General features: G+C 41.2%; 2 protein-coding genes across 3 annotated transcripts; both read right to left on the bottom strand.

Moving 5' to 3' along the window:
* Positions 1-7082: 7082 nt before the first annotated feature.
* Positions 7083-20136, bottom strand: LOC115205925 (jupiter microtubule associated homolog 1). Its single transcript, XM_029772369.1, has 5 exons — positions 19924-20136; positions 17439-17578; positions 13086-13213; positions 12819-12846; positions 7083-7606 (listed from the first exon to the last, which is right to left on the bottom strand). Exons 1-5 carry the CDS (start codon positions 19977-19979, stop codon positions 7464-7466), a joined length of 495 nt encoding a protein of 164 aa, XP_029628229.1. The 5' UTR covers positions 19980-20136; the 3' UTR covers positions 7083-7463.
* Positions 20137-20792: 656 nt separating this feature from the next.
* LOC115205934 (small ubiquitin-related modifier 2) lies at positions 20793-26321 on the bottom strand. Of its 2 annotated transcripts, XM_029772381.1 has the most exons (4): positions 26217-26320; positions 23845-23976; positions 21709-21780; positions 20793-21427 (listed from the first exon to the last, which is right to left on the bottom strand). In XM_029772381.1, exons 1-4 carry the CDS (start codon positions 26235-26237, stop codon positions 21365-21367), a joined length of 288 nt encoding a protein of 95 aa, XP_029628241.1. In that variant the 5' UTR covers positions 26238-26320; the 3' UTR covers positions 20793-21364. The 2 variants fall into 2 exon arrangements, with proteins under 2 accessions (XP_029628241.1, XP_029628250.1); XM_029772390.1 differs by lacking the exon at positions 21709-21780 and having other exon boundaries at positions 26217-26321.
* Positions 26322-27009: the final 688 nt, after the last annotated feature.

Here is a 27009-nt window from a genome sequence, read left to right as displayed (position 1 = left end):
CTTTATTTTTGAGCAGTGTATATATATATTGATTGCAATTGTTCCCGAATGAGTGAGCGTTCATGTGCAAGGATTAGCATTTTAATTGTTATAATATTCAACTCTGTAGTGTCTCCTCAGATGACTCCCCTTTTGTCTAACAAGCCGCCCATGCCGGTTAGCCCAACTAGGGCACATTCTCCTATCATTTCCTTGTAAACATATCTACTGTTTGTTATGCATTTCTGTGAACTACCTAGTTAGTAAATAATGATTAGACAATTGATGTATGGATGATTCATAGTGAAGACTGGGTTCGTGCAGATAACCAACAATTTACGACGTTTGGAATGAGACTAACGTTTGAGGTAAATAATAATTCATTAATTTGAAGACTAATTGATCAGATATTAAAGTATCTGAAAGTTATATTAGGAAAATTATAACTTTGTAATCTGAATATTATTTGGTTGCCCCCGGACTTCCTAGTTAATTACAGGTACATGATTATCAGGTTAATCGCGTAATAATAATAATTAGAGTTATTTGATAAATACGTCTTCAGTTTAATGATGCCAAAGACACGACAACAGTTATGTCCATATTGGATTCGTTTTACTGTGGATATAGATAACTTTTGTACCTGTTTGCCTCCAGCATCTTCACAAGGTCCTTTGCTGCTCTGGGATTGATTGTACTTCACACACCAAAGAACGCATCTCCTTCCTGAGCGGTAGGCCGGCTGTGTGGTTCCCATGGTGTTTATACTTGCATATTATTGTTTGTACAGATGAAATGGTACCTTCAGGCATTTGGAATTGCTCCCAAAAAATGAACCAGACTTGTGGATGTCTTGGCTGACTTCTTTGAGTTTTTCCATTAGGTCAAAGCAAAGAGGCACTGAGTTTGAAGGTAGGCCTTGAAATATATTCACAGGTACAACTCCAATTGACTCAAATTATGTTAATTAGCCTATCAGAAGCTTCTAAAGCGATGACATCATTTTCTGGAATTTTCCAAGCTGTTTAAAGGCACAGTCAACTTAGTGCATGTAAACTTCTGACCCACTGGAATTGTGATACAGTGAATTATAAGTGAAATAATCTTTCTGTACATTTTTTGGGGAAAAATGACTATTTTCACGGCCGGATAAAAAACGTACCGATTTAATCTGGTTATTACTCCTGCCCAGAAACTAGAATATGCATATAATCGTTTGATTTGGATAGAAAACACCCTAAAGTTTCTAAAACTGTTTGAATGGTGTCTGTGAGTATAACAGAACTCATATGGCAGGCCAAAACCTGAGAAATTCTAAACAGGAAGTGCCCTCTGGACCATTTCTTGGCCTTCTAGGGCATCTTTATCAAAAACAGAGGGATCTCTGCTGTAACGTGACATTTTCTAAGGCTCCCATAGGCTCTCAGAAGGCACCAGAACGGGGAATGATGACTCTGCTGTCCCTGGCTGAAAAACAGTAGCGCATTTGGATAGTGGTCGATCTGAGAACATGAAACGGGCCGCGCGCGTGCACATGAGTCCATTTTACATTTTCAGTCTTTGAAACGAAAATTACGTCTCCCGTCGGAATATTATCGCTATTTTACGAGAAAAATCGCATAAAAATGTATTTTAAACAGCGTTTGACATGCTTCGAAGTACGGTAATGGAATATTTTGAATTTTTTTTGTCACGATACGCGCCGGCGCGTCACGCTCCGTATGGTGTCTTGAACGCAAGAACAAAACGCCGCTATTTGGATATAACTATGGATTATTTGGAACAAAAACATTGGTGTGGAAGTAGAAGTCCTGGGAGTGCATTCTGACGAAGAACAGCAAAGGTAATCCAATTTTTCTTATAGTAAATCTGAGTTTGGTGAGTGCCAAACTTGGTGGGTGTCAAAATAGCTAGCCTGTGATGGCCAGGCTATCTACTCAGAATATTGCAAAATGTGCTTTCACCGAAAAGCTATTTTAAAATCGGACACCGCGATTGCATAAAGGAGTTCTGTATCTATAATTCTTAAAATAATTGTTATGTTTTTTGTGAACGTTTATCGTGAGTAATTTAGTAAATTCCCGGAAGGTTCGGTGGGTTATGCTAGTTCTGAACGTCACATGCTAATGTAAAAGCTGGTTTTTGATATAAATATGAAATTGATTGAACAAACATGCATGTATTGTATAACATAATGTCCTAGGAGTGTCATCTGATGATCATCAAAGGTTAGTGCTGCATTTAGCTGTGGTTTTGGTTTTTTGTGACATTACATGCTAGCTTGAAAAATGGGTGTGTGATTATTTCTGGCTGGGTACTCTCCTGACATAATCTAATGTTTTGCTTTCGTTGGTAAAGCCTTTTTGAAATCGGGACAATGTGGTTAGATAACGGAGAGTCTTGTCTTTAAAATTGTGTAAAATAGTCATGTGTTTTGAAAAATGGACGTTTTGGTATTTTTGAGGAATTTGTATTCGCGCCACGCCCTATCATTGGATATTGGAGCGGTGTTCCGCTAGCGGAACATCTAGATGTAAGAGGGGTTTTTAACAAGAAATTTGTGGATGTGGTTGAAAAAACGAGTTTTTAATAACTCCAACCGAAGTGTCTGTAAACTTTGATTTCAACTGTACTCTCATTTCAGGTTTTAGTCACTAATATATGAAAGAATAGTTGGTGTGGTTAACAACTACAGACAATGCTGTTAACACTTGGTAGCAGGGTAATGCATGCACTCCATTTCTCCTGCAGAGGACGAACAGAATAGTGTTGAACCAGATTGTTCTCTCTTCCAGGCAAAGCATTAACATTCAGTTAGCTGTGTGGCGTGAGAGACAGAGCAGACATGACACCAACAGGGAAGAGAGCCCATAACACTCCGCATAATACATCTGTCGCTACGGAAACAGTCCTGTCCTGGTGCTGGAGTCGTGCTCTGCTGGGACTGCTGTATCCTCAGCTCTGGTTCCATAGGGGACAATAGGAATACCAACACTGTTATACACCATTTTACCACACACCATTTTATACATAGCATTTTATAAACTGCATTTTACTATGAATTTTATCGTTTTGACAGGAATCCCTCTTCGATTAGGTAGACAAAAATAATATACTCAAACATTCTGCCACAAAAGAGTCTTCCTGTGTCACTGGTTCATCTGGAAAGAGAAACCAGAAGCAACCTTTTACAGGGGTTGATACTGTGTGCTCTACCATGTTTTGGTGATTTGTTACAGAGACAATAGAATAACAAATCCTGAATTCCCATCTGGGGAGGGAGAAGGAGAGCAATAGAGAAACTAAAACAATAAAAACTAAACTAAGTCATCTTGTCGAGGAGTTAGTTCTCCATTCCACTTATATAGCAACATCCTGGCATTTAGCCAGAACAGAAAGTACTCTACTAATCTTCCCAGACCTCTGCATTCCTCTCGGCAGAGATTGTCAAATGCAGGGTCGTGTTCACTAGGCAGGAAATGGAAAGAAGCAGTCTGAAATGGGGAGGAACTATCTGAATAACTTCTTGAAGCATTTTGCAACAGTGTGTCCTAATGGACATGACCCTGGGTGCTCACGTTGTCTGAGTCTTCTGGCTTGAAACAGCTTGAGAAGCAGCAGTCCAAAGGCAAGAGAGGCCTACTACCACAAATACAGCAGTGTCGTGTCTTTGGGGTACCATTAAACTGAAGATAGGTTTATCAATTAACTCCCTGTAATTATTATCACGCGATTAAACTGATTAATTGTTTAATTGTAATTAACTAGGAGATCGGGGCACCAAGAAAAATATTCAGATTACAAAGTTATAATTTTCCTAATATAACTTAACCTATATTATAATATAGGCCGATTTATCTTCTGTTTTGAATGGTGTATTTTACCTCTAGTCCAGTCTCATTCCAAAAGTCGTAAATTGTTGTATCTGCACGAACCCAGTCTTTACTAAAATCATCCATACATCAATTGTCTTAAAATCATTTATTTACCACACTAAGTAATTAACAGAAAACATACAAACAGTAATTATCGTCACAAAGGATTGGTATAATAATGTGCCCTAATGGCTAACAAGCATGGCTGGTCTGTTAGACAATGGGTCATAAACGGTCAGCTGAGAAGTTACACAGAGTTCATTAATATTAACAATTGACAATTGAAGGCTCACTCATTCGGGAACAATTGCAATCAATATATATTTACGCTCATGTGTCGTCGGGATTCTTGTTGGAGAGTTCTGTTCTGTTGGGGAGTTCTGTCTGCGTTCTCTCTCTCTCGGTTAGAATGGATCTTTCAGAGCGACATTCATTAATGACGTCATAGAATGGATGTTTCGTTGGTCTTCGTGTTCGATGATATAATTTACTTAGCTGCAGACTAATAATTAATATCAAAGACTTGTTCTTATTCTGTCGATATCGATAGTCTAAAAGTTAACCACGTGGTATAGTTCACTTTCAGTAGAGTACTTGGATGGTCAAACCTATGGGCCAACTCGCAATGGAGTGGAGGCCTGGTCTTAAGAAAGTAAATCAGGGTGGGGTTTTTTATAGATGACCCTAGAACAGGCTTGTCAAATGACGCCTGGTCCTGTCTGTGTCCCTTGGGGGGCGTGCCGATGGCTGAGTGAAGCTTGGTACAGAAATCCAATTCTATCACATTAACATCAGTACATAGCATCTCAATGTATTACAAATAGCTTTATCCTTATAATACATTTTATACAACCATTATGATGCAAGTCTCATCGCTGAGGCTATTATATAAACAGTTTTATGGTAATATGGCTATATTGTCTCTTCTGAGTATCACAAAATTGTACCAAGCGGACCAGTTCGTAGCTGGATTCTTCACCATCTTCCATATCTTCTTCAGAACACCACATGTCGCTCGGTTCTCCAATTCTATGAGTTGGAAGAATTTCCTTTGTCTCTCTATGAAACCTGTGGTAGGAGATTCTCCTCTTAGAGTTTTTTACAACCCTTTCACACAGGGCCTGGGTGTGGGGTGCAAGGTTGGGGGATGGTACAAAGGGGAGGGGGTCAAACTGTCCTCCCTGTACTCAGAGGCCAACGTCATGACAGCAGCCACATTCTTGTAACTGTTCTTTGGAATTTCCTTTTGATTCGCAGCATTCTCAGGAACCTGGTGCTGGTCCGGTACTGTAACACACAAAATCAGAATCATTAAAAATGAAAATCATGTCACATTCAGGTATACAATCAGGGATGCAATGAATTAAGTCATGTTTGTAGGGTAAGTCAATTTATATTGGATACTAATAGAGGATAATGTCAGAAAAGCAAGATTTCTTGATGGATCATCTGCACAGTGGAAATCATGATGCAAAAAGGAGAATACTAAATGGTCAGTGTTAGGGTGTGAGGAAGGCACTTTGAATTCAAAACTATGTTGTAAAGCCTTAGTTTTTCCTGACTAGGGAAATACTCAGGGCCCTACCTATAAACATTGGACTCCAAAAGCTTTGAGCTCACCTGTGACCTTCAGCATGAAGTTACAATTTGTGTTTCCACTGTCAGTGTTCACCACACACTCATACGGACCCTCGTCTTCAGGCTGGGTTTCTTTGACCGATAGGGACACAACTTTGTCTCTCATTGGCAGGTGGCATGGAAAGCTGATATTTTGGGTTCAGCGGCATCCTGGGATTGGAGGATTGTTGATTGTGTGTGTGTGTATGTATATATATATATATATATATATATATATATATATATATATATATGAACACAGGTTCACCTTTGTGATGACCATTCTGGTCCAGCCTGCACAACACGACCTGCTCTATGATTACATTACCAGGGGATTCCTCACTGAACTTCAGAGCAGTCTAGGACTGCATCCTTCCCAGATTCCACCTGGATGACCTGCTTCAACTCTGAGCGCTGGTTTAGACCTGTTTAAGCAATAGATAACTAAATTAAACAGGACTGTAGTACAGAAAATGTTACAACTGACAAGTATAGTTTGGATAAAACAAAACTCCTAGACCATTCGGTGTGAGCATTTTGGAAGTTGTGGTGTTGGCAAAAGTATTACAAATTGTGCCTGCAGAATGCCTTACTTTTGGATGTCTCCATCCCAGTGATGAGAAGCATGAGTGGACAAGCTGAAGACCAATGCCATGTTAGGGCCTTTCTCCTAAGTAGAAAACAGGGGTTCTGAGAAACAGTGGTCTTCTCCACAGGAAAGGGTTCACACCTGACAACAATCAGTGGTTGGTGCCAATTAAATCTGAGTGCGACTGTGGATAGCTTGAATAATATGCATTGACTAATACAAGCACTGACTCATGCTATTTTTGCTTACTAAGCGAGCAAGGTCAATGTAAAAAAGTATCACTATATACATACCCAACTATTTAAAGAGTAAACCTAACCAACATTTTGACATAAATCTAATTTTATTTGTCAAATAATACTTGTCGACTAAGTGAAATGCTTACTTACAGGCACTAATTAACAATGCAGAAAATGAAAGAACTAGGTAAGACAGGCAATAATGACAAACCAGAGAAGAAAAAAAACTGCATTGCCAAAGTGATTGTTCTTAGGTTCACCCATTCAATTTTTGGGAGCATGTAGTGTGATTTTACTGTTAGTCAACACCTCTACAAACATTTCTGGGTGTGTCATGCTGTTCAAAGTCCCGACCAAAAGTTACAGCTTCATTAATAAACAAAATACTTACAATTTGAGTCCAATCTCCCTATAGTCCAGTCCTCGTGGAAAATCTCACGAGCTAAGAAAATACTTCCACTTTGTGGTTCACCCTCATCTGACTACTCCCCACAGTGGGAGGGGTCAACTCAATCCCACACCCCAATGTATTCCAGACTGTATCAGCCCCACCATGTGGACATTATTTTAAAAGTGCTTTGGAAGTGTCTTAATTAACATGTAAAATGGGATTTAACTGTAAAAAACAGGCGGACCAAATCCCTTACTCAGATGTTTCACTTTTGGCTTCAAATAGTTGGCTTACAGTAAATTATTCGTGTGGTATGCCATGCATAACTAAAAATTCGTGAGATCCACACAAAACACATCTTTCCTCTGATAAAAATAAAACCAGAAGCAAAATGAAAACAAATTCATATCAATCTTTATTTTATTTAGAAATTCACGCATCAAATCTTTTTTTGAATACTTTTCTTTACCATTTACAACAGGGGGAGAATGAGACAAGCAAAAACATCATGCCTTTTCCAGCAGGCGCAATATAGGCACACTACAGGATGGACTGAAATGAGGGGGGAAAAAAAGATACATAAAGTGCTTCTTTTAATAGAAAAAAAGTGTAAAAACATGAGGGGGTTGGCAGGAAGGGGGGCAAATTCCATGGCTCAGAGGGGACGTGGTGGATTGTATAAGACAGTGGGGAAGAACAGTGGGACTGAGGTGGGGAAGGGGGAAATGGGGGCAATTCTTGCAAAAATAAAAACGTTCCACCAAAACCAGACCTCAACCCAGGATGAGGCTGGACATGCCCCCTGGGGGGTTTCTTCGGCCGGAGGGGGCGGCTGCGTTGGCGGCAGCTCCCGAGGGGGCAGAGGGCTGTGGTGCCTCCTCCTTCTGCTCCTTCTCTTCAGGTTCCTCAGGACAGTCTACGTTACCACACAACACAGAGAAGACACTATCAGGGTCATCACCACCTGGCCCACTGATCAGAGATCTGATCCATATGATACGACTCAGGCTGCGTTTACACAACCAGCCGAACTGATCTTTGGCCCAATTATTGGCAAGAGAGCTGATCTGATTGCTCAAAAATCCAATTGTGGTAAAGAAATGAATAAAATCAGTATTGGGCTGCCTGTGTAAACACAGCCTATGATCTAGCCATGCTAGAACAAAGGCACAGCACTTACTCACTACAAACACATCTTGAACAAAAATATAAAATGCTACATGAAACAATTGTAAAGAATATACTGAGTTACATTTCATATGACCCAAAAATCAATCAATTGAAATCTATTATTTAAGCCCTAATCTATGGATCTCACGACTGGGAATACAGATATGCATCGGTTGGTCACAGATACCTTAAAAGAAATGGGCCTTGGGATCTTGCCATTTAAGCATTCAAATTACCATCAGTAAAACGCAATTGTGTTCGTTGTCCTTAGCTTATCTGCCTATAACAACCTCGCTGCCACAAATGGGGCACATTGATGTCAAGTAGTGAACAGCAAACCACTTGCTCACAAGACACCATACACATGCTCAGAGGTTGGACATACTGCCAAGTTCCCTAAAACAACGTTGGAGGCGGCTTATGGTAGAGTAATGACCATTAAATTATCTGGCTACAGCTCTAGTGGAGATTCCTGCAGTCAGCATGCCAATTGCAAGCTGCCTCAACTTGAGACATCTGTGGCATTGTGACAAAACTGGCCTTTTATTGTCCTCAGCACAAGGTACACCTGTGTAATGAGCGTGCTGTTTAAATCAGCTTCTTGATATGCCACACCTGTCAGGTGGATGGGTTCTCGTCAAAGGAGAAATGCTCACAATAAGGGATGTAAACAAAATTTGTGCACAATGAGAGAAATAAGCTTTTTCAGCATATGGAACACTTCTGGGATTTTTTACTTCAGGTCATGAAACAAACACTTGACATGTTGCGTTTATATTTATGTTCAGTGTAAATCTTATCCAAACCTTGAATTGACAGAATATCTGATTTATCTGACAACGGTAGCACTTAGGTTGTAGCAAGGCCAACCAGCTGGGTCCTGCTACCACTTTCCAAATGACAGATCAGATTACCAATAGCAAGGGATAAATTCAGAAAAATGTCTTGCTTTCAGTAAAATATGTGTGCATAAATGTGCTAGTATAACTCAAATCAAAGCAGATGCAATCAATCGTACTCAACAGTCCTCCATGAGGCAAATCTCATCTGTAATGAAATCACACTGCTGGAGAGACAGGCTGTCAATTGCCCATTAGTGATGTAGAATGTCAAATTTCCTGAGAGCCATTACAGTATGGTGTAGGTAGGGGCTTACAGCAGCACGTAAGCAAAGTGTGTTAAGCCAGTGTTTCTAAGCATATTTTGGTATCAAGGAACATAAAGCTGTGTTTTTCCTTCAGAACACTGCTTGGATTACATTTTACACCTGAAAATTGTACTACATCTGTGTCAGTCAGTCAAACACTTGGAGGGACCAGAGAAGATCCTCCCAGGGTCCACTGCCAGTCCAGTACCATTTCAAGCCCCCGTCTCCAGTGCTTAGACAAGACCATAACAGCGGAACAGATGTAGTATCTATTTTTAAATGCCCCGAGATTGTGTGATGCCTTAACCCTCCATTATCCAAAGAACACTATCACTAATGTTTGCAGCACCTTGCAGATAATAAATAGCCTTGCTCCTCATAGGAACGGCATTATGTCATTACAGAACAGATGGCTGACCACAGACATGAAAGGGCACAACTGGATCAAAGAGAATCTGATTGTGAGTTGTGACTACAAGGTGTGCCCTAAAAATAAAAAGCCTTCTATGAGTCATGTGTTGTATAACTAGGACACCAGAGTTTCTCCTGGTCAGATCAATAAGGTCAGGACAAACTTCCCAAGTATGACAAATGTCATTGTTGAAAACAAAGGGAGAAACATGAACCCTTTTAAAAAAGGCTGGAAGGGCGGAATCATCAGAGCTGTCACGGTCGACCATGATGCCATTCATTGTGGCCATTCGTAACTAATGGGAGTCATGCACTGCTGTTTACAGACAGCTCTGAGAGAACGAGGAATGTGGAATCTTTCCTTCCAGTCTGTTAGGGACATCTTTTAAGTGGTGTTTCTTCAAAAGACTTCAATGAGATTCATCATTGGAAACTAAATTATTTTATCTAACCTACAGTACCAGTCAAAGGTTTGGACACACATTCAAGGGTTTCTTTATTTTTACTATTTTCTACATCGTAGAATAATAGTGAAGACATCAAAACTATGAAATAACACGTATGAAATCATGTAGTAACAACAAAAAAGTCCCTTTTTCAGGAACCTGTCTTTCAAAAATAATTCGTAAAAATCCAAATAACTTCACAGATCTTCAATGTAAAGGATAACAACACTTTCCCATGCTTGTTCAATGAACCATAAACAATTAATGAACATTCACCTGTGGAACGGACATTAAGACACTTACAGCTTACAGACGGTAGGCAATTAAGGTCACAGTTATGAAAACTTAGGACTAAAGAGGCCTTTCTACTGACTCTGAAAAACACCAAAAGAAAGATGCCCAGGATCCCTGCTCATCTGCGTGAATGTGCCTTAGGCATGCTGCAAGGAGGCATGAGGACTGCAGATGTGGCCAGGGCAATAAATTGCAATGTCCGTACTGTGAGACGCCTAAGACAGCGCTACAGGGAGACAGGACGGACAGCTGATCGTCCTCGCAGTGGCAGACCACGTGTAACAACACCTGCACAGGATCGGTACATCCGAACATCACACCTGCGGGACAGGTACAGAATGGCAACAACAACTGCCCGAGTTACACCAGGAACGCACAATCCCTCCATCAGTGCTCAGACTGTCCACAATAGGCTGAGAGAGGCTGGACTGAGGGCTTGTAGGCCTGTTGTAAGGCAGGTCCTCACCAGACATCACCGGCAACAACGTCACCTATGGGCACAAACCCACCGTCGCTGGACCAGACAGGACTGGCAAAAAGTGCTCTTCACTGACGAGCTGCGGTTGTGTCTCACCAGGGTGATGGTCGGATTTGCGTTTATCGTCGAAGGAATGAGCGTTTACACCGAGGCCTGTACTCTGGAGCGGGATCGATTTGGAGGTGGAGGGTCTGTCATGGTCTGGGGCGGTGTGTCACAGCATCATCGGACTGAGCTTGTTGTCATTGCAGGCAATCTCAACGCTGTGCGTTACAGGGAAGACATCCTCCTCCCTCATGTGGTACCAATCCTGCAGGCTCATCCTGACATGACCCTCCAGCATGACAAGGCCACCAGCCATACTGCGCGTTCTGTGCATTATTTCCTGCAAGACTGGAATGTCAGTGTTCTGCCATGGCCAGCGAAGAGCCCAGATAGCAATTCCATTGAGCACGTCTGGGACGTGTTGGATGGGAGGGTGAGGTGCCTTGGTGGAAGAGTGGGGTAACATCTCACAGCAAGAACTGGCAAATCTGGTGCAGTCCATGAGATGCACTGCAGTACTTAATGCAGCTGGTGGCCACACCAGATACGGACTTACTTTAGATTTTGACGCCCCCTTTATTCAGGGACACATTCAATTTCTATTAGTCACGTCTGTGGAACTTGTTCAGTTTATGTCTCAGTTATTGAATCTTATGTTCATACAAATATTTACACGTTAAGTTGGCTGAAAATAAACTCAGTTGACAGCGAGAGGACGTTTTTCATTGCTGAGTTAATTAGATTCTTCAAAGTAGCAACCCTTTGTCTTGACAGCTTTGCGCACTTGGCATTCTCTCAACCAGCTTGACCTGGTATGCTTTTCCCAACAGTCTCTTGAAGGAGTTCCCACATGCGCTGAGCACTTGTAGGCTGCTTTTCCTTCACCTCCGCGGTCCCAACTTATCCCAAACCATCTCAATTGGGTTGAGGTCAAGTGATTGTGGAGACCAGGTCATCTGATGCAGCACTCCATCACTCCTTGGTCAAATAGCCCTTACACAGCCTGGAGGTGTGTGTTGGGTCATTGTCCTGTTGGAAAACAAATTATAGTCCCACTAAGCGCAAACCAGATGGGATGGAGTATTGCTGCAGAATGCTGTGGTAGCCATGCGCCTTGAATTTTAAATAAATCAGACAGTGTCAGCAGCAAAGCGCCACCACGCTTCATGCTGGGAACCACACATGCGGAGATAATCCGTTCACCTACTCTGCGTCTCACAAAGGCACAGTGGTTGGAACCAAAAATATCAACTCATCAGAAAAAAGGACAGATTTCCACTGGTCTAATGTCATTGCTCCTGTTTCTTGGCCCAAGCAAGTCTCTTATTCTTATTGGTGTCCTTTAGTAGTGGTTTCTATGCAGCAATACGACCATGAAGGCCTGATTGACGCAGTCTCCTCTGAACAGTTTATATTGAGATGTGTCTGTTACTAGAACTCTGAAGCATTTATTTGGGCTGCAATTTCTGAGGCTGGTAACTCCAATGAACTTAGCCTCTGTAGCAGAGGTAACTCTGGGTCTTCCTTCCTGTGGCGGGTCCTCATGAGAGCCAGTTTCATCATAGCGCTTTATGGTTCTTGCGACTGCACTTGAAACTTTAAAAGCACTTAATTTTCCAGATTAAGACATGAAGGTCAGTCAAAGTAATGGACTGTCGTTTCTCTTTGCTTATTTGAGCTGTTCTTGCCATAATATGGACTTCGTATTTTACCAAACAGGGCCATCTTCTGTATACCACCCCTACCTTGTCACAACACAGCAGATTAAGGAAAGCAATTCCACAAATTAACTTTAAAAAAGGCACACCTCTTAATTGAAATGCATTTCAGGTGGACTACCTCATGAAGCTGGTTGAGAGAATGCCAAGAGTGTGCAAAGCTATCAAGGCAAAGGGTGGCTACTTTGAAGAATCTCAAATATGAAATATATTTTGATTTATTTAACACTTTTTTGGTTACTACATGGTTCCATATGTGTTATTTCAGTTTTGATGTGAGCACTATTATTATACAATGTAGAAAATAGTAAAAATAAAGAAAAACCCTTGGATGAGTAGGTGTCCAAACTTTTGACTGGTACTGTACATAAATACCATATTAAAATACTGACATTCGAAATGGAACCAGAGATACTTACCATTGTTTGCCTGCTGGCACTCCTCAACCTGCCAGATGGAGAATAATAACAGTCAGCATTTTACTTTATTTTGGCTGAGTCATTTTACTACATCAATGGCATTTAAGTCCGTTCAAAAACACAGGACTGAGAATCACTGAAAACCATCCATGACAGCAGACTTGTAGAAACCAAGGCAAGCATCTTACCAGTGGAAAGCCCACACATTACATCTATGAATAAAACAATGGCCGACATATGTCAATGTCAGTGACCCCTCACCCTTACCCCTAAAGGAACGTTGATGGAGGTGATGACCTCGTCTGTCTCATTGTTTTTGGGGAAGAGGAGTGGCTGCTGGCACCGTCTAAGGGGAGCGGACGGTTCTCCGCACAGAGTACCCTTGGCCGTCCCGCCTACGGAGAAAAACAACACCCAGTTAATAAGTGATGACTCAGACTTCACATCACAAATGAGTCAGAGGAGATGACCTCACTACAAGAGTTCTGTAAAGCAGACCTCCTCCTTGGAGAGCTACCTCCTGTAGGTTTTCCAGCACACCTGATTCTACTAATTAGCTGCTGGTCAGGACCTTGAGTGAGTAACACAATAGGGTTGGAGTAATAGCCTGCATACACAGTAGCTCTCTGAGAGAAGGGTTTAGGTCAGTGATAGGGACTAGTGTTAGGCCTCATGATAGTTAACATGTCTGGGCTAGGGGGCTTCACGGCCGGATGAAAAACGTACCCAATTTAAAACAGGTTACTACTCTGGCCCAGAAACCAGAATATGCATATTATTAGTAGATTTGGATAGAAAACACTGAAGTTTCTAAAACTGTTTGAATGATGTCTGAGTATAACAGAAATCATATGGCAGGCAAAAACCTGAGAAAAAGTCAACCAGGAAGTGGAAGATCTGAGAATTGTAGTTCTTTCTAGTCCCTTTCGAAACTACAGTATCTGTGGGGTTACGTTGCACTTCCTAAGGCTTCCATTGGCTGTCAACAGCCTTCAGAAAGTTTTTTTCAGCCTTCTGTTACTGGGCAGATAATAGGAGCTCAGTTTCTGAGTGGACTGCCTGGCAACAAAGGGATTGGACATGCGCGCCATTCCTTCTTTTTCTTCTTGAATGAATACGTTATTGTCCGGTTGGAATATTATCGCAATTTTACGTTAAAAATACCATAAAGATTGATTTTAAACAGCATTTGACATGCGTCTAAGTACGGTAATGGAACATTTTGACTTTGTCTCTGGTACCGTGCTCACAGCGTTATGCCTTTGGATAGTGCTCTGAACACACAAACAAAACTGAGGTTTTTTGGACATAAATATGTATTATTTAGAACAAAAACAACATTTATTGTGGAAGTAGCAGTCCTGGAGTGCATTCTGACGAAGATCAGCAAAGATAGAGAATATTTCTAATACTAATTCTGAGTTTAGGTTGCCCCGAACTTGGCGGATGTCTGTATAGCTCGCTGTGATGGCTGAGCTATGTACTCAGAATATTGAAAAACGTGCTTTCTCCGTAAAGCTTTTTTAAAATCTGACAAAGTGGTTGCATCCAGGAGTAGTATATCTATAATTATTTAAATAATTGTTATACATTTTGTCAACGTTTATGATGAATATTTTTGTAAACTGATGTTAACATTCAACGGATGTTTTGGTGGGAATACATTTTCTGAACATCACGCGCCAATGTAAAATGCTGTTTTTGGATATAAATATGAACTTTATCGAACAAAACATACATGTATTGTGTAACAATGTCCTAGGAGTATCATCTGATGAAGATCGTCAAAGGTTAGTTCTTCATTTAGCTGTGTTTTGGGTTTTATTGACATGTCCTTGCTTGGAAAATGGCTGTGTGATTATTTTTGGCTATGTACTCTCCTAACAATCTAATGTTTTGCTTTCGCTGTAAAGCCTTTTTGAAATCAGACAATGTGGTTACATTAAGGAGAAGTGTATCTTTAAAATGGTGTAAGTTTGAGAAAGTTGAATTATGACATTGTTGTTTTTGAATTTGCCGCCCTGATATTTCACTGGCTGTGTCCCACATAGCCCATAGAAGTTAATGGAGTGTCAATGCTAGAAGTGCTAATACAAACATGAGTTTCTTTATGGTTTGTTTCCACTTCACATTTCATTGATCAAAACAAACGTATTCACTGGCCGGGACGGATATTACAATTTCGTTGAATGGGTCTAAATCGATTAAAGACTGGTGTGGAAGGCTGTAAACCATTTGCTTTAACATCTTGATTTGTGGTGCATTCCTGTTTTAGTGGAACTGAGTGACTAACATGCAGTATGGCAGTGTTTTTACTGAGCATAATGCTGCTAGGAACTATTTGCCAAGATGACATGAGAAAATGCCGGAAAACCACTAATGCAAACAAATCCGATGGCCTACCTATCAGTCTCAGACAGATAGCAACAGACCAAGCAGCAAAGCAGCCAGTGGATGTAGGCTAATCCAGACAAATGCTGAGCCAAAACTCATAGGCTAACCCACATACCCCATTCGGTGAAATGGCATTTTGGCCAACATTTAAGCTAGGCTACAGTCCCATACAAACTCCCACTGAGCAACAACTGTACAACAGAACCAACGGGAAGTCAACAGATTGGTCTACCTGCCATCTATGACTAGAAGTAACAAAGCCAGACAAAGGGATGATTCTTGGTCAATATATCACTGCTTGTTAACGATGTGAGAGAAGTGAGCATTGTGAAGTAATGGCACAGTGACTCAAACAAGGTTTCCTTTATTATGGCTCTGCATCTGTTTATCAGGCCCTGCTGAATGACTGCTTTAGTGCTTTGGCAATGGGACAAACCGTGGACATGGCCAATAAGTGATGCTTTAATTGACTATAGTGCCATTACACTTAAATTAAACATTCAGATAGTACTTCAAGATCAAGGTGTAGGTCTGTATCAATGTTAAGCTGAAACAACTGGATTTTTGGCCATTATGTATGAGGTAATTCTTGACCAAATTCTCACCGGAATTATTTTCTATGGAGTGTAATTCCAATATGTGTGCCACAGTTCCCATTTCTGAGGATAAAAGATAAACAGGCAGAGATAAAGTCACACTGGTCCAGTGGTTTGTTATGAAGCTCAGTACTTTTTATTTAACTAGGCAACTCCGTTAAGAACAAATTCTTATTTACAATGATGGCCTACGGTACTGCTCTGACTGCAGAATGGCCTTTGTGTGGCTGGGAGTGGGCCCTTGAATAAAACCCACTAAGGATCATCTCAAGGCCATGGTGAGTTTAACCGGGCATCACCAGAAAAGGCTATGGCAAAAGCAATGTAAGTAGAGGCCAACGGCCGAATTATAATACCACAATGCTACGTCGCAGTATATATTCTACTACACCATGTGGGTGAAACTTCACAACCAGGTGTGTCATTATGGTTGTGTAGAGTAAGTATGATCATATATGTTGAGGACTAATTCACCATTTTACAACTTGACGTTAGATGGTTCCTCACTCTGAAAGTAGTCTATGGGACAGAAGAAACTAATACATGGTTCAGTTCTTTAGACAGACACAATCAATGGAAGTGATGGGGGCATGTGAGCATGTTTTTTAAATTGTATTAATAATTTATTTTTATGGCCAAATCACCTTAATGTTACAAACAAAATATGGAGTTGATTTGAACATTTTGTCGTGGCTAAGGTGAACTGAAGTTTGTAGTGGCTGTTTAAAGAGAACTGAACCACAGATTAATGTTTTTGTCTTGGCCCAGACTACTTTCAGGGTGAGGAAGCATCCAAAAAAGTTGTAAAATAGTGAACTACTCCTTTAAGTATATATTCATGGATGGTCATGCCTTCTAACCTCAAGGTTAGTGACCTACCATCCTTGACGTTGAAGACCAAACAAACGATACATTGTTGGCCATCTTCTATATTCACGGAGCCAAGAGACAAATCTCTTTGGCTACATTTCCAGATTGTGATGTCATTAGGCAAACAGCAGCCTAAGTCAACATCCTATAGCCTACTAACAGAAAACGGTGCATGCAATCCAAGAATATCCAGACCTAAACACAGCCAGAAAATCCACGTGTATTCACAGAAATGTATCAAGACTAACGCAATTTTAATTAAATATGGGCTAGCCTAGACCAAGTACTCAACTTCCAGATGAGACGGCACCGAAGCCAACCTAACCAAATAATCCAGGTGTATCCGTTTCAATGTGCATACCATGACACCGTTCATTTGTCTGAACTGAACTTGAACCTAGCCAGAGACAATGTGGAATAGCAGGAAGGCGGAGAGACTGACAGACAGAGGTGGCTCCCCAATCAAGGCCCTGCTGTACTACAAGTCAGTCTATGTAGGTCATGTGGAAAAACAGTACACTATGCACATTATCCAATGTCAATGACTGGAGTCTGGACACTGATTGAATGAATTCCCAAATAGTTTTATCCCAAAGGGTCTTTGTCAGCTTGATGCCCATTTTGGGCCCATTGTTTGAGCACTCAATGTGTGTGGGTATTCTTCTTTTGCCATGCCACATTTTTGTACCCTGCCCCAGTGGACGTTTGTTGGATGTGTGCGTACACTAGTTTTAAACCAATGTGAGTAGCTAGGAAGTACCGGGTGGGTTGCTCCTCCGATGGGCGTGGGGATCGTCAGGCTCTAGGAAAATGTTGGAGCCCAGTTTGTTCTTGCGTACAGGGGGGGCTTCGTCTGTGCCGAACGATATGTTGGAGGCCCCGCCCGGCGGCCGCAGCACCCTGCAGGACAACAAAGGGAGGGTCAGGTCTGTCATTTGACTGACTGCCACACACACACACACACTATTGAACTGACACCCCCTCTCCCAGGACATGCTAAATACACAAAGACCATGTCACACTAGTGATCAGCGGCAGCACTGCTGAAATCATTACATGACAAATACAAACATATTGCTCTGAGACTGCACAGACACCTCATTGCTCCAGTCCCCTCTCTCTCCATTCACCACTCCCTAAGCCCCAGCTGTCAGACCGAGGGATACTCCCAATCTCTCCTGGCTACAGCTGACTCCACTCGCCTGCAATCTGCCAGGCTAGCCAGCCGCTGATTTGAGCTCGGCAGAAATTCTGCAGCAGTTCCACATGGGATGGCTATCATTCCAGACAGCATAGCCGATCCAACATTTGATTGGAGAAATCCAGGCTAGATCATCAGCTGCGCTTAAGCACACGGAACAATGTCAAGGTAAAAGAAAACATCAGATAGACTTAATATGTGATCTGAATAGAAAAAAGGCAAGAGAGGATAACCACAGCCCACAAAGCCCACTTCCAAACCGACATTCTTTCCTCCTAGCGAACAGAAGGGTCACAAGAATGAGAAGGAAAGCCTTTTTTCCCCTTGACTAAGGACAGTTGGGTGGAGGAATTGATGCGTTTGCAGAGCCATTCCCCGACCCCTCCTCCCCTCTATGCAGCTCCAGACTGCTGAATGCACCAGCTGAAACTAGGCAGCTGTCCAAAGGCAGACGGGATACAAATATCAACTTCCCTCCCACCATGGGGTAAAAAAAAAAAAAAACACAGAAGACAGTGGCGAGATGAAAGAACTGGATTTGGGTATTGCTGGTGCTGTATGCCACGATTAGTTCATGTGACGTCCAAAGCAGACTTGTTAACCGTTGTGTGATAGCTAAGATGAGCTCATGCTTTCCACCAGGCTGCAAAGAGAAAAGGCTATTTGAGACCCCACCCAACAATGAAACGGCAAATATTTCCTGTGAAAGGAGAGGCACTGTGGTTAGAAAAGTGGGACAACTCGACAGTTGTTCAACAGTAGATTGATTGAAAAGATGGCGAGCCTGATGCTGTCACATATAGTGAAAGCCTTTGATGACCTTATCTGCTATTACCAAAGGCTTGCAAAGTTGGATTGCTGCTGTCGGGAAAGCCTGCATTTCTAGACTGGTCAGCAGTAGGGCCGACCAAGATGGCTAAAGCAAAGATGAACCGAGCAAAGATTTGCAGGCTTAGCTAAGCCCCCCCACCCAAGTAAAACCCGCATTAGCCACCAATTAGTCGACAACTTAGCTAGCTGGAATACAAATGCCTGAAAGAATGGTTATGATTTCACCGTTGGACTACTTGTAGCAAAACTATCCAGCCCAAAACGGTGTTACAGCTCACGTTTTGGGTTAACGAAATAGCCTATTGTCCGGCCTGCCCGAAACGCAACATGGGTTGTTAAAACATTTACTATCTTTCTTCCCCATGCCATCCAGCCGCCGCAAAGGCAGGGGTTCCCATACTATATCATGAATGCACGCCGTGGATCATTTTTTTCTGGCAGTGAAACAAAGTTGATTGCGTGCAGACCCTTAGCCTCAAATAAGTCCTCAAAACGTAGACAATACATCATTTAAAAGGCTTTAATGAACTCCTAATAAAAAGTTGGGTCAGCCGTCTTCTTAGAAACATCCATAAAAGGAGCTACATTTGGCATGTAGGCAAATCTAGCTACCTAACCAACAAGCTACCCAGTTTTGGGTCACCAGAGGCCGGAAGACTATGGGGCTTGGAGCTTGCAGACGAAGAGCAAGTGCTTGTTTCTGCAAATAAAAGTGTTACGCGACAGCTGAGCTTGATGCTAGCCAGAGTGTGAGCTAGCAATCCATACCAGTCACTAGCTAGCTAAGTAGACAAGTTAACCAAACAAGTTGCAGTCCAGACAGACTACTATAGATAGCTAATTACATAGTTAAGTTGTCCTCAAATTGTCCATTCTGTTTAAATGTGTCCTGATGACAAGTGCTTTACACTAAACAGCTCATTTTCAAAGCTAAATCCCAACTTCCAGTAACGCCGCGGGCCTCTCTGGTGTGGTAGCTAGAATCACTAGCAGCAGTAACCAGGTAGCCGATGCCGCTACTAGCCCAAACGCCCTCGTCACACCATATCAGCTAATTAGAAAGACAAATTGTGCCATTAATACAATTTAGCTAAATCAGGGAAGAAAAAAATCAACCGCCCAACAACTGGACGGTTAGCTTCCAATACTGGCTGGTAAGTGGATCCCATTTTCTTTTGTTTGTCCATGAAGATTTTTCGGATTTCATTTTTACCTGGAACTGCTTTTCGCACCGGGATCCATCCCTTGAAAGGTTTTTGTCGTCGTCATTTCGACTGTCTAATTTACTACTTTTGTATTTCGATATGTAACTCGATAAACTACAAAAATATGATTTTCTAAATCATCCGCAGGACATACAGAAACTGAAATACCGCCTCCACCCGACTGAGCGCATGAGAGACCAGAAGGAAGAGCGCAGCGACAAGTTATCCCAGCCCATAAGTCACAGCCCACTTCAGTTCCACTCGCTCTGGTTGGACGGACCCTTACCGACCCTCTTTCTGGTTGGTGGCACATACCACCAGTCGACGTCAATCGTTTTTCTTTGAAAGGCAACATTCCCCCCTGTGCGAAGCAATTGTCTCAAAAAGTAACCTTAAATCATATTAAGTGCTATTTACTACCAGTTTCATTACCATTCTGTATCATATATTAGATCTTGATTTAGATCAAAATGCTGTCAGTACAGTATCTTTACAGTATCAATATGTTATCCAATGGTGATGAGTTTGCACTTTACTCGAAAGAGTTACTATATTTGTTTGGCTTGTCTTCATACAATAGTCCCACTGTCCTAACATCCTCTTTCCCCGTTTTGAGTGTATCTTTACACTGACAGTGCCAACATTGCTACGTGGTATTTTATACAGTCAGTGGAGATCATCAAGCTTTACGGTTCAATCACTGTGGTGTTTTTTCACTGATAAAATCTCCATAATTATGTGTTCATACTGAAAAAGGGGATTGGTGAGCATGAGCTGTTGTACGCACAAGGACACACTCTTAAAATGAATGATTATACAAATATTTTCACCAGTTTTAAATACCCAGTCACACACTAAACAGAGACAAAATAAATTGAGTTTGGTTAAAAAGAGAGAATAACTTTATTTTAACAAGACATTTATGAGACAATACAGATGTTTACCTGGACTAAAACATCTCTTCAGGGTTTCCTTATTACAAGCATGGCCTAGTCAAACTAAGTTCAAGATGTTTCATTCTACACAACCACTACCATATAAAAAAGATATAAAACCAATTTTCTGAAACAGACAACAGAAAATTAAGTTGAATAACAAACCAGTATTCTCAAACAGTGAACTGGGTGGAAAATAGCTTTTCTTGATCTCTGAATAAGTGAACCAACCAGTCACCAAAACAATTGACTTTTTAAGAGCTGGATCTTGCAGCGTTCATTCGCAGCACACCTGTATGAATGTTACTCAAATCTGAGTTGTTTTAGCGGAGGTTGTTTATGTACAAAACAGGAAGGAAACAAAGGCAAGAATGAAAACACTATACATCAACAGTTATGTATAACTGTGAGCAGGACTTCTTCCGCATGGTATTGGTTCTGTGGTGGAAAATGGGACAAGCTGCAAAGCAGCCGTCTGGGGGGTGGAGGAAGATGTGGGGGAGTACTTGACATGCTAGTAGAGGCCTCCTGTCTGTTGCTGGAAAACATCGATCGTATCTTCATCCTCCATTTCCAACTGCCAGGAAAAAGGAAGGAAATTAAGTCAATTTGATATAAAACCCAATTTCATTAGATGACATGGCATTTATGACAAATGTACATAAATTAGCTGTGAATGGAAAACTTTTGTTAGAAGACATTTTGCATTTAACATTCTTTTGACATGCACAAATGTTCATTGTTATTCTCAAAACAGGGAGGAATGTATAATGTATTATTGCTGGAACAGTGTTGTTCAAGCAAAATGGAGTGAATTGACGTAACAAATCAGTTCCTCCCATGAGACTCCAGGATTACCTGTGCAGGTGTGTCTGTCTCGTTTATAGGCTGTCCGTCGAACCGGAACCGGATTTGCCTAATCGTCAACCCCTACAGACACACAGATACTAAATTCCATTAAACTGTCTGGCACAAAACAATCTCTCCAAGCAAAATGTCCAAAGAAAACAACATTTTCCCAACCCTTGCCAAGCAATCCATTAATAGTGTACGGCACTGAGGAAGCAAGGTTAGCCATTCCTTTAAATACTCCTGTCGCTTCTCTACTATGTGAATGAAGACACTGCAGAAAGGAAGGGATGAGAAGATAGGGAAGGGCGTTACTATATTGCCACCCCATATCCACATTGGCCGACATCATTTTTATCAGATAAAGGAAGAAACAACAGGATAGGGAGGGAAGTGGCTTCTACTCAACAAAGCCTGTAGAGCCTGGCCTACTTCCATGACGTCGCTGGTCTAAAGAGACACACAAGATCCATTATGGGCGGGCACGCACGCACACACACACAGCATTGAGATTAGGCCTGGGCAAGCCTGGATAGCCTGGATAAGACAGGCCTAGCACTAGAGAGCAAAGGCTCAGTTTCTACATCTCTCCCTCCATCTCTACATCTCTGTACTTGCCACTGCAAGCAGCATGAACACAATCATTCAAAAAGACATGTAGAACAGAACAGCTCCAAGTGCACTAGGGAAGAGAACAAAAAGACCTTTGATATGTTGGGAGAATCCAAAGCCAAGAACCCTATTTTAAAAGTACTTATTAGGTAATGCAGTGTAAATCCCCTCAATTAGCCTATAAGATCATAAATAGCCCAGATCAGATTGGCCATAATGATCCAGCAGTAAGGCTTAGTATTTACTAATCAGCCTACAGCCAGAGAGATAGGCAAGTTAAGCTTAAGCCTTACTAATGCAAATTGCATTGAATATGACAAGTACATTTGGTGCATATTAAAATAAAGGGTATTTGACCAAATAAAAAGTGTTTCAAGAACTAAAATCAGAAGAGTGGACAGTACAGAGTCATTACTACATTACATTTTAGTCATTTAGCAGACACTTTTATCCAGAGCAACTTACAGGAGCAATTAGGGTTAAGTGCCTTGCTCAAAGACACCAAAAATATTTTTCACCTATTCGGCTCGGGGATTCGAACCAGCGACCTTCCAGTTACTGGCCCAACACTCTTAACCACACATAGAGCTGGGACACTGGAATAATGAGGACGATGAAAAGGAAGATGATAATATGATGAAGACAACACAGCCCATAGCGCTCGTCTCCTGTCACAGACAATATAGACTACATCTGACAGTGAACAGATCAAAGAGATACAAGTGTATAAAAGGGTGCATGTATCTCGTTCTCTCTTCAATGAGTTTCCTTGTCCTCAATGGATAATATGAGCTGTCATCTTTCATCAACCCCTGTATTCCCATAGTTAGGGTCAGGACTTTTTCCAGGTCAGGTCATTAGGGAAAAGTTCCTGGGCCCATATTCATAAAGCGTCTCAGAGTTTAAGTTTATTAGTCATATACCTGTACACATGACATACGTGGAGTACACAGTGCAAATAAATGCTGAGTTACAGGTTCACCTCTCGACAGTAGGAAATAATTTAAGTAAATAAAAGAGTACTAAAAAGAAAAGTTCAATGAATAAGAACAAGGATAAAAATGTTCCTAAGATACAAGGAGGCACTCAAATGAATTGAAGTAGGATATTTACAAATGTGCCAGGGAATTGTGCAACACATTGTGCGATAATAAATTCTAAATAGACATTGTGCAGGAATATTAATCATTCCTCTTCCTCTCAGGAGGAGAACGATGACATAGGACCAGTTTTGCCTTGGTCCGTTTAGATCACAATTAATAAATGACATGGACAGAGCGGGACCTGATCCTTGATCAGCACTCCCACTCTGAGACACTTTATGAATACTGGCCCTGGCCCTATGTATAGGGTCGAGGTGCTGCTAGTTGCTTATGACTTGGCCTCTGTCCAGAAACCACCTCGGCACATTATGCAGATTCAAAAGGACTTGATAGGTATAACCAATATGGAAGTAGCTCAACCTTGCCCTCTGATGCTGTTGCTGATGTTGTGCACTCAGTGGCATCATCATGGTTGCCATGTCAGACTCACCTGTCTCTCGCAGTACGCCTTCATGAGTTTGCTGAGCGGCGTGTGTCTCTTGATCTTGAACTGCACCACCGAGCCGTCCTGTCCCGCCACCTTCAGGTTTATGTGGTCGTTGTTTTCTGTTTTCACTCCCTCCTGATGGACACAACAAACATTGGGGGTGTATTCAGTGAGATGAAATGCAGATACAGTATAAATGTAATGTCTAGAATTACCATGATACCCAGTATTACATGTGACAGCCAATCAAGTCTGTTAAAAGTCGAATAGTCCACCTAATTTCAGTTTAAGTGACAACAAAAGCAAGTATAGTGTAGAGAATTATTGTACCATTTAAACCGCTGTGAAATATCTTTTCCATAACCACAAAAAAAAGTAAAAGACGTAAAAACTAAACTTAAGAATGGGAAGCATAGAAATAGCGCACATATAACAGATTTACCACTTCTTAGACTTGCTTTCAATGAGAATGACATCTATAACTCACATTTCTATGTGAATTTTATCAGGTCACCCAAAAAGTTACATATTGCAGCTTTAAACATGGCTAGCTCATATAGACAAACACTGAATACAATATATGGTAACCTAGCTGCTTTTAGAAACGCTAATATTTACACACTAGGGTTGCTGGGAATTAGCTTGCAAAAAACAGAATAGTCCGCCGAAAGCCAGAAGTTAATTTTATTTAACTTTCATCTTACTCTGCCGATTGTCTGTAGGCTTGGACCTTATGTTGGGGGGAATTTGAGAAAAATCAAACGGAACGCATTTATTTATTTTTTACTTTTATTTAACTAGGCAAGTCAGTTAAGAACAAATTCTTATTTTCAATGACGGCGTAGGAACAGTGGGTTAACTGCATTGTTCAGGGGCAGAACAGACTTTTACCTTGTCAGCTCGGGGATTCGATCTTGCAACCTTCCGGTTACTAGTCCAACGCTCCATATAATTAAACAGACTTTCCAAACGTGGATCTGTTGTAGACCCATGCAGTTCCTCAGCGAGGTCAGTTCCTCTCTGCTTACCTCATGTCAAAATAAAAGTTCTTGCTTTTTTTGTGCAGGTATGGCGCCGTGCAGGACTTTTATTTTGACATGAGGTAAGGGGAAGAGTAATTGGGTCTACAATAGACCCACGTTTGGAAATTCTGAATGTTCTATTAGATGTTTTTTCTCAATGTCCCCTCTGCATAAAGACCAGCCCTACAGACAATCAACAGAGTAAGTTGAAATTGAATTTTATTTAACTTCTGGATTCTTGCAGACTATTCAATTTTTTTGCAAGCTAATTCCTAGTAACGCTAGTGTGTGAATAGTATCGTTGATAAAAGCAGCTAATGGTAACCTTGCCTGGGACGATCAGATACAAATGTTGCTTGGCTGATACAGTTGATGCAAAGCAAATTATCAGTCAGGTCACAGGCTAATGGTAACCTTGATATGACCATCATAGATTTTAGGCCAGCAGAAACATTTACACAGAGTTTTTGTCAGCAGTGCACTGTCTGAATATAAGCAGTTTTTGAACAGTGAAAATAGACCAAATATTTAAAGTTTTATAGAACACTTACAAGGGCCATGGATAGTTCAGCAGTGACATACAAGTTAATCTGTCTTGACTATTATTTACTTGTTCTAAAAGTCATGGCGCTGTGGCAATGTAATGAGACAAGATGTGCTTTAGGACAATGTTTAGTCTACCCCTAACCCCAGAGTGGAATTTCTCATGCTGACTACAGGATAGGTGCTTTTCACATTCTAGAATTCCTCCAAATTATGACACATATTAAACATGTATGTGTCAAACATCTGATCATTGGTCAACACACATACATGATTGATGCATTTCAAAATATTTATCATACTTTTACACATGAAAACACATAGGAGTAAAACATGGTTTTTAACACTGTCTCAGTCACACCATTTGACTCATTTGTAACATGCTGTGATAGCTGGCTCCATAAGCAGATGAGAGGGACCCTTGCTGGAGCCATGAATGAATGTAACAAGTTTGTAACTGAAGAAATTGACAAAGTGATGAATGATACAACCGCTTGGATCTGAACTGAGTTTGTCAGATTACATTTGCAAATACAAAAGATTAAGAACTGAAGAGAGCGCATGCATTGCTTACTGTCATGTTCAGCAAGCAAACGCTAGTTGGCTGCGAATCAAGCAGCAAGCCACGCGCCCATGCAGGCGCGTGCACAGGTCTTCCGGTGTCTCCAATGGAGTACTTGCATTTTCAAAACTTGAGTCTACCAAGATCTCAAGTAAGGAAATATTACATGTACATTTTTCCTTAGTTCTATTTGAGTTATGTATGTGAAAAAATGTGATGAGATGTAAGCATATTTTCAAGCAACTCACCTTGGGTTTCTCGTCAGCCATGGTTACTCTATTTGCGCTTCTCTACGCCGCCACACAACGAATAGACGAGTACGCGCACGTACCCGCTCCCGATTAAAATACCGGCCTTACGTGCGCGATCACAAACACATGCTCGTGCCCTATACTTCACATTCATTGGCCAACGTTGGTCACAGGGTAAGATGTTGAGCGCTGGCAGAGGGCGGGAATGTCGTAATGCGCGGTTCTGTAACACGTGCACGCGCATTTATAACACGTTCCTTTTGTTTTGTTTTATGAAAATATTAACCGAAAACGTCCTAATGCTTTGATGTTAACAGTGCCATTTCTGTACATTTGCTCAATAAAAATCAGGTTATTTAAGAAAGTGTACTGAAGGGTCAATGTTTGGGAATTTAAACCATTCTGGAATTTTGTCATGGAAGAGAGGACTGATCCTCAGTAGCCATCTTGTTTTTATAGACCATAACATTCAGCCAACAAATTATGCAGTTGTACCACAGATGGAACAATGAAATATTTGGTTGTACAGTACTTGTACCAAAATAGAGATGATCCAGCAAGAAACTAATGTTGCCCACACAGTATTGGATAGATGTTGATAAAGTCCAGAATGGTGCAACATTGTAAAAATCCCATATTTGCCATTGGAAATAGCCTAAATGTTATAAGGAACACTTAATTAGACAATTAATTATTACTAAAATCTGCACATTGGGGTAAATAAATAACTGTTTGTATCTGGTGGCCATTAGTTCTTACCACTTTGAGCAAATTAGTACCAAAACATTAT

The sequence above is a fragment of the Salmo trutta genome, chromosome 1 (genome assembly GCF_901001165.1).
Source record: "Salmo trutta chromosome 1, fSalTru1.1, whole genome shotgun sequence".
NCBI lineage: Eukaryota > Metazoa > Chordata > Actinopteri > Salmoniformes > Salmonidae > Salmo > Salmo trutta.
This window is presented reverse-complemented; position numbering and strand designations above follow the sequence as displayed.

Coding starts and splice junctions, on each gene's coding strand:
- LOC115205925 (XM_029772369.1), bottom strand. CDS start 19,979: ATGACGACGACAAAAACCTTTCAAGGGATGGATCCCGGTGCGAAAAGC. Junction 13,214..17,438: donor TCGGAGGAGCAACCCACCCG/GTACTTCCTAGC, acceptor TTTTCTCCGTAG/GCGGGACGGCCAAGGGTACT. Junction 12,847..13,085: donor CCATCAACGTTCCTTTAGGG/GTAAGGGTGAGG, acceptor TCCATCTGGCAG/GTTGAGGAGTGCCAGCAGGC.
- LOC115205934 (XM_029772381.1), bottom strand. CDS start 26,237: ATGGCTGACGAGAAACCCAAG. Junction 23,977..26,216: donor TGGCTGACGAGAAACCCAAG/GTGAGTTGCTTG, acceptor TGTGTCCATCAG/GAGGGAGTGAAAACAGAAAA. Junction 21,781..23,844: donor AGGCGTACTGCGAGAGACAG/GTGAGTCTGACA, acceptor GTGTGTCTGTAG/GGGTTGACGATTAGGCAAAT.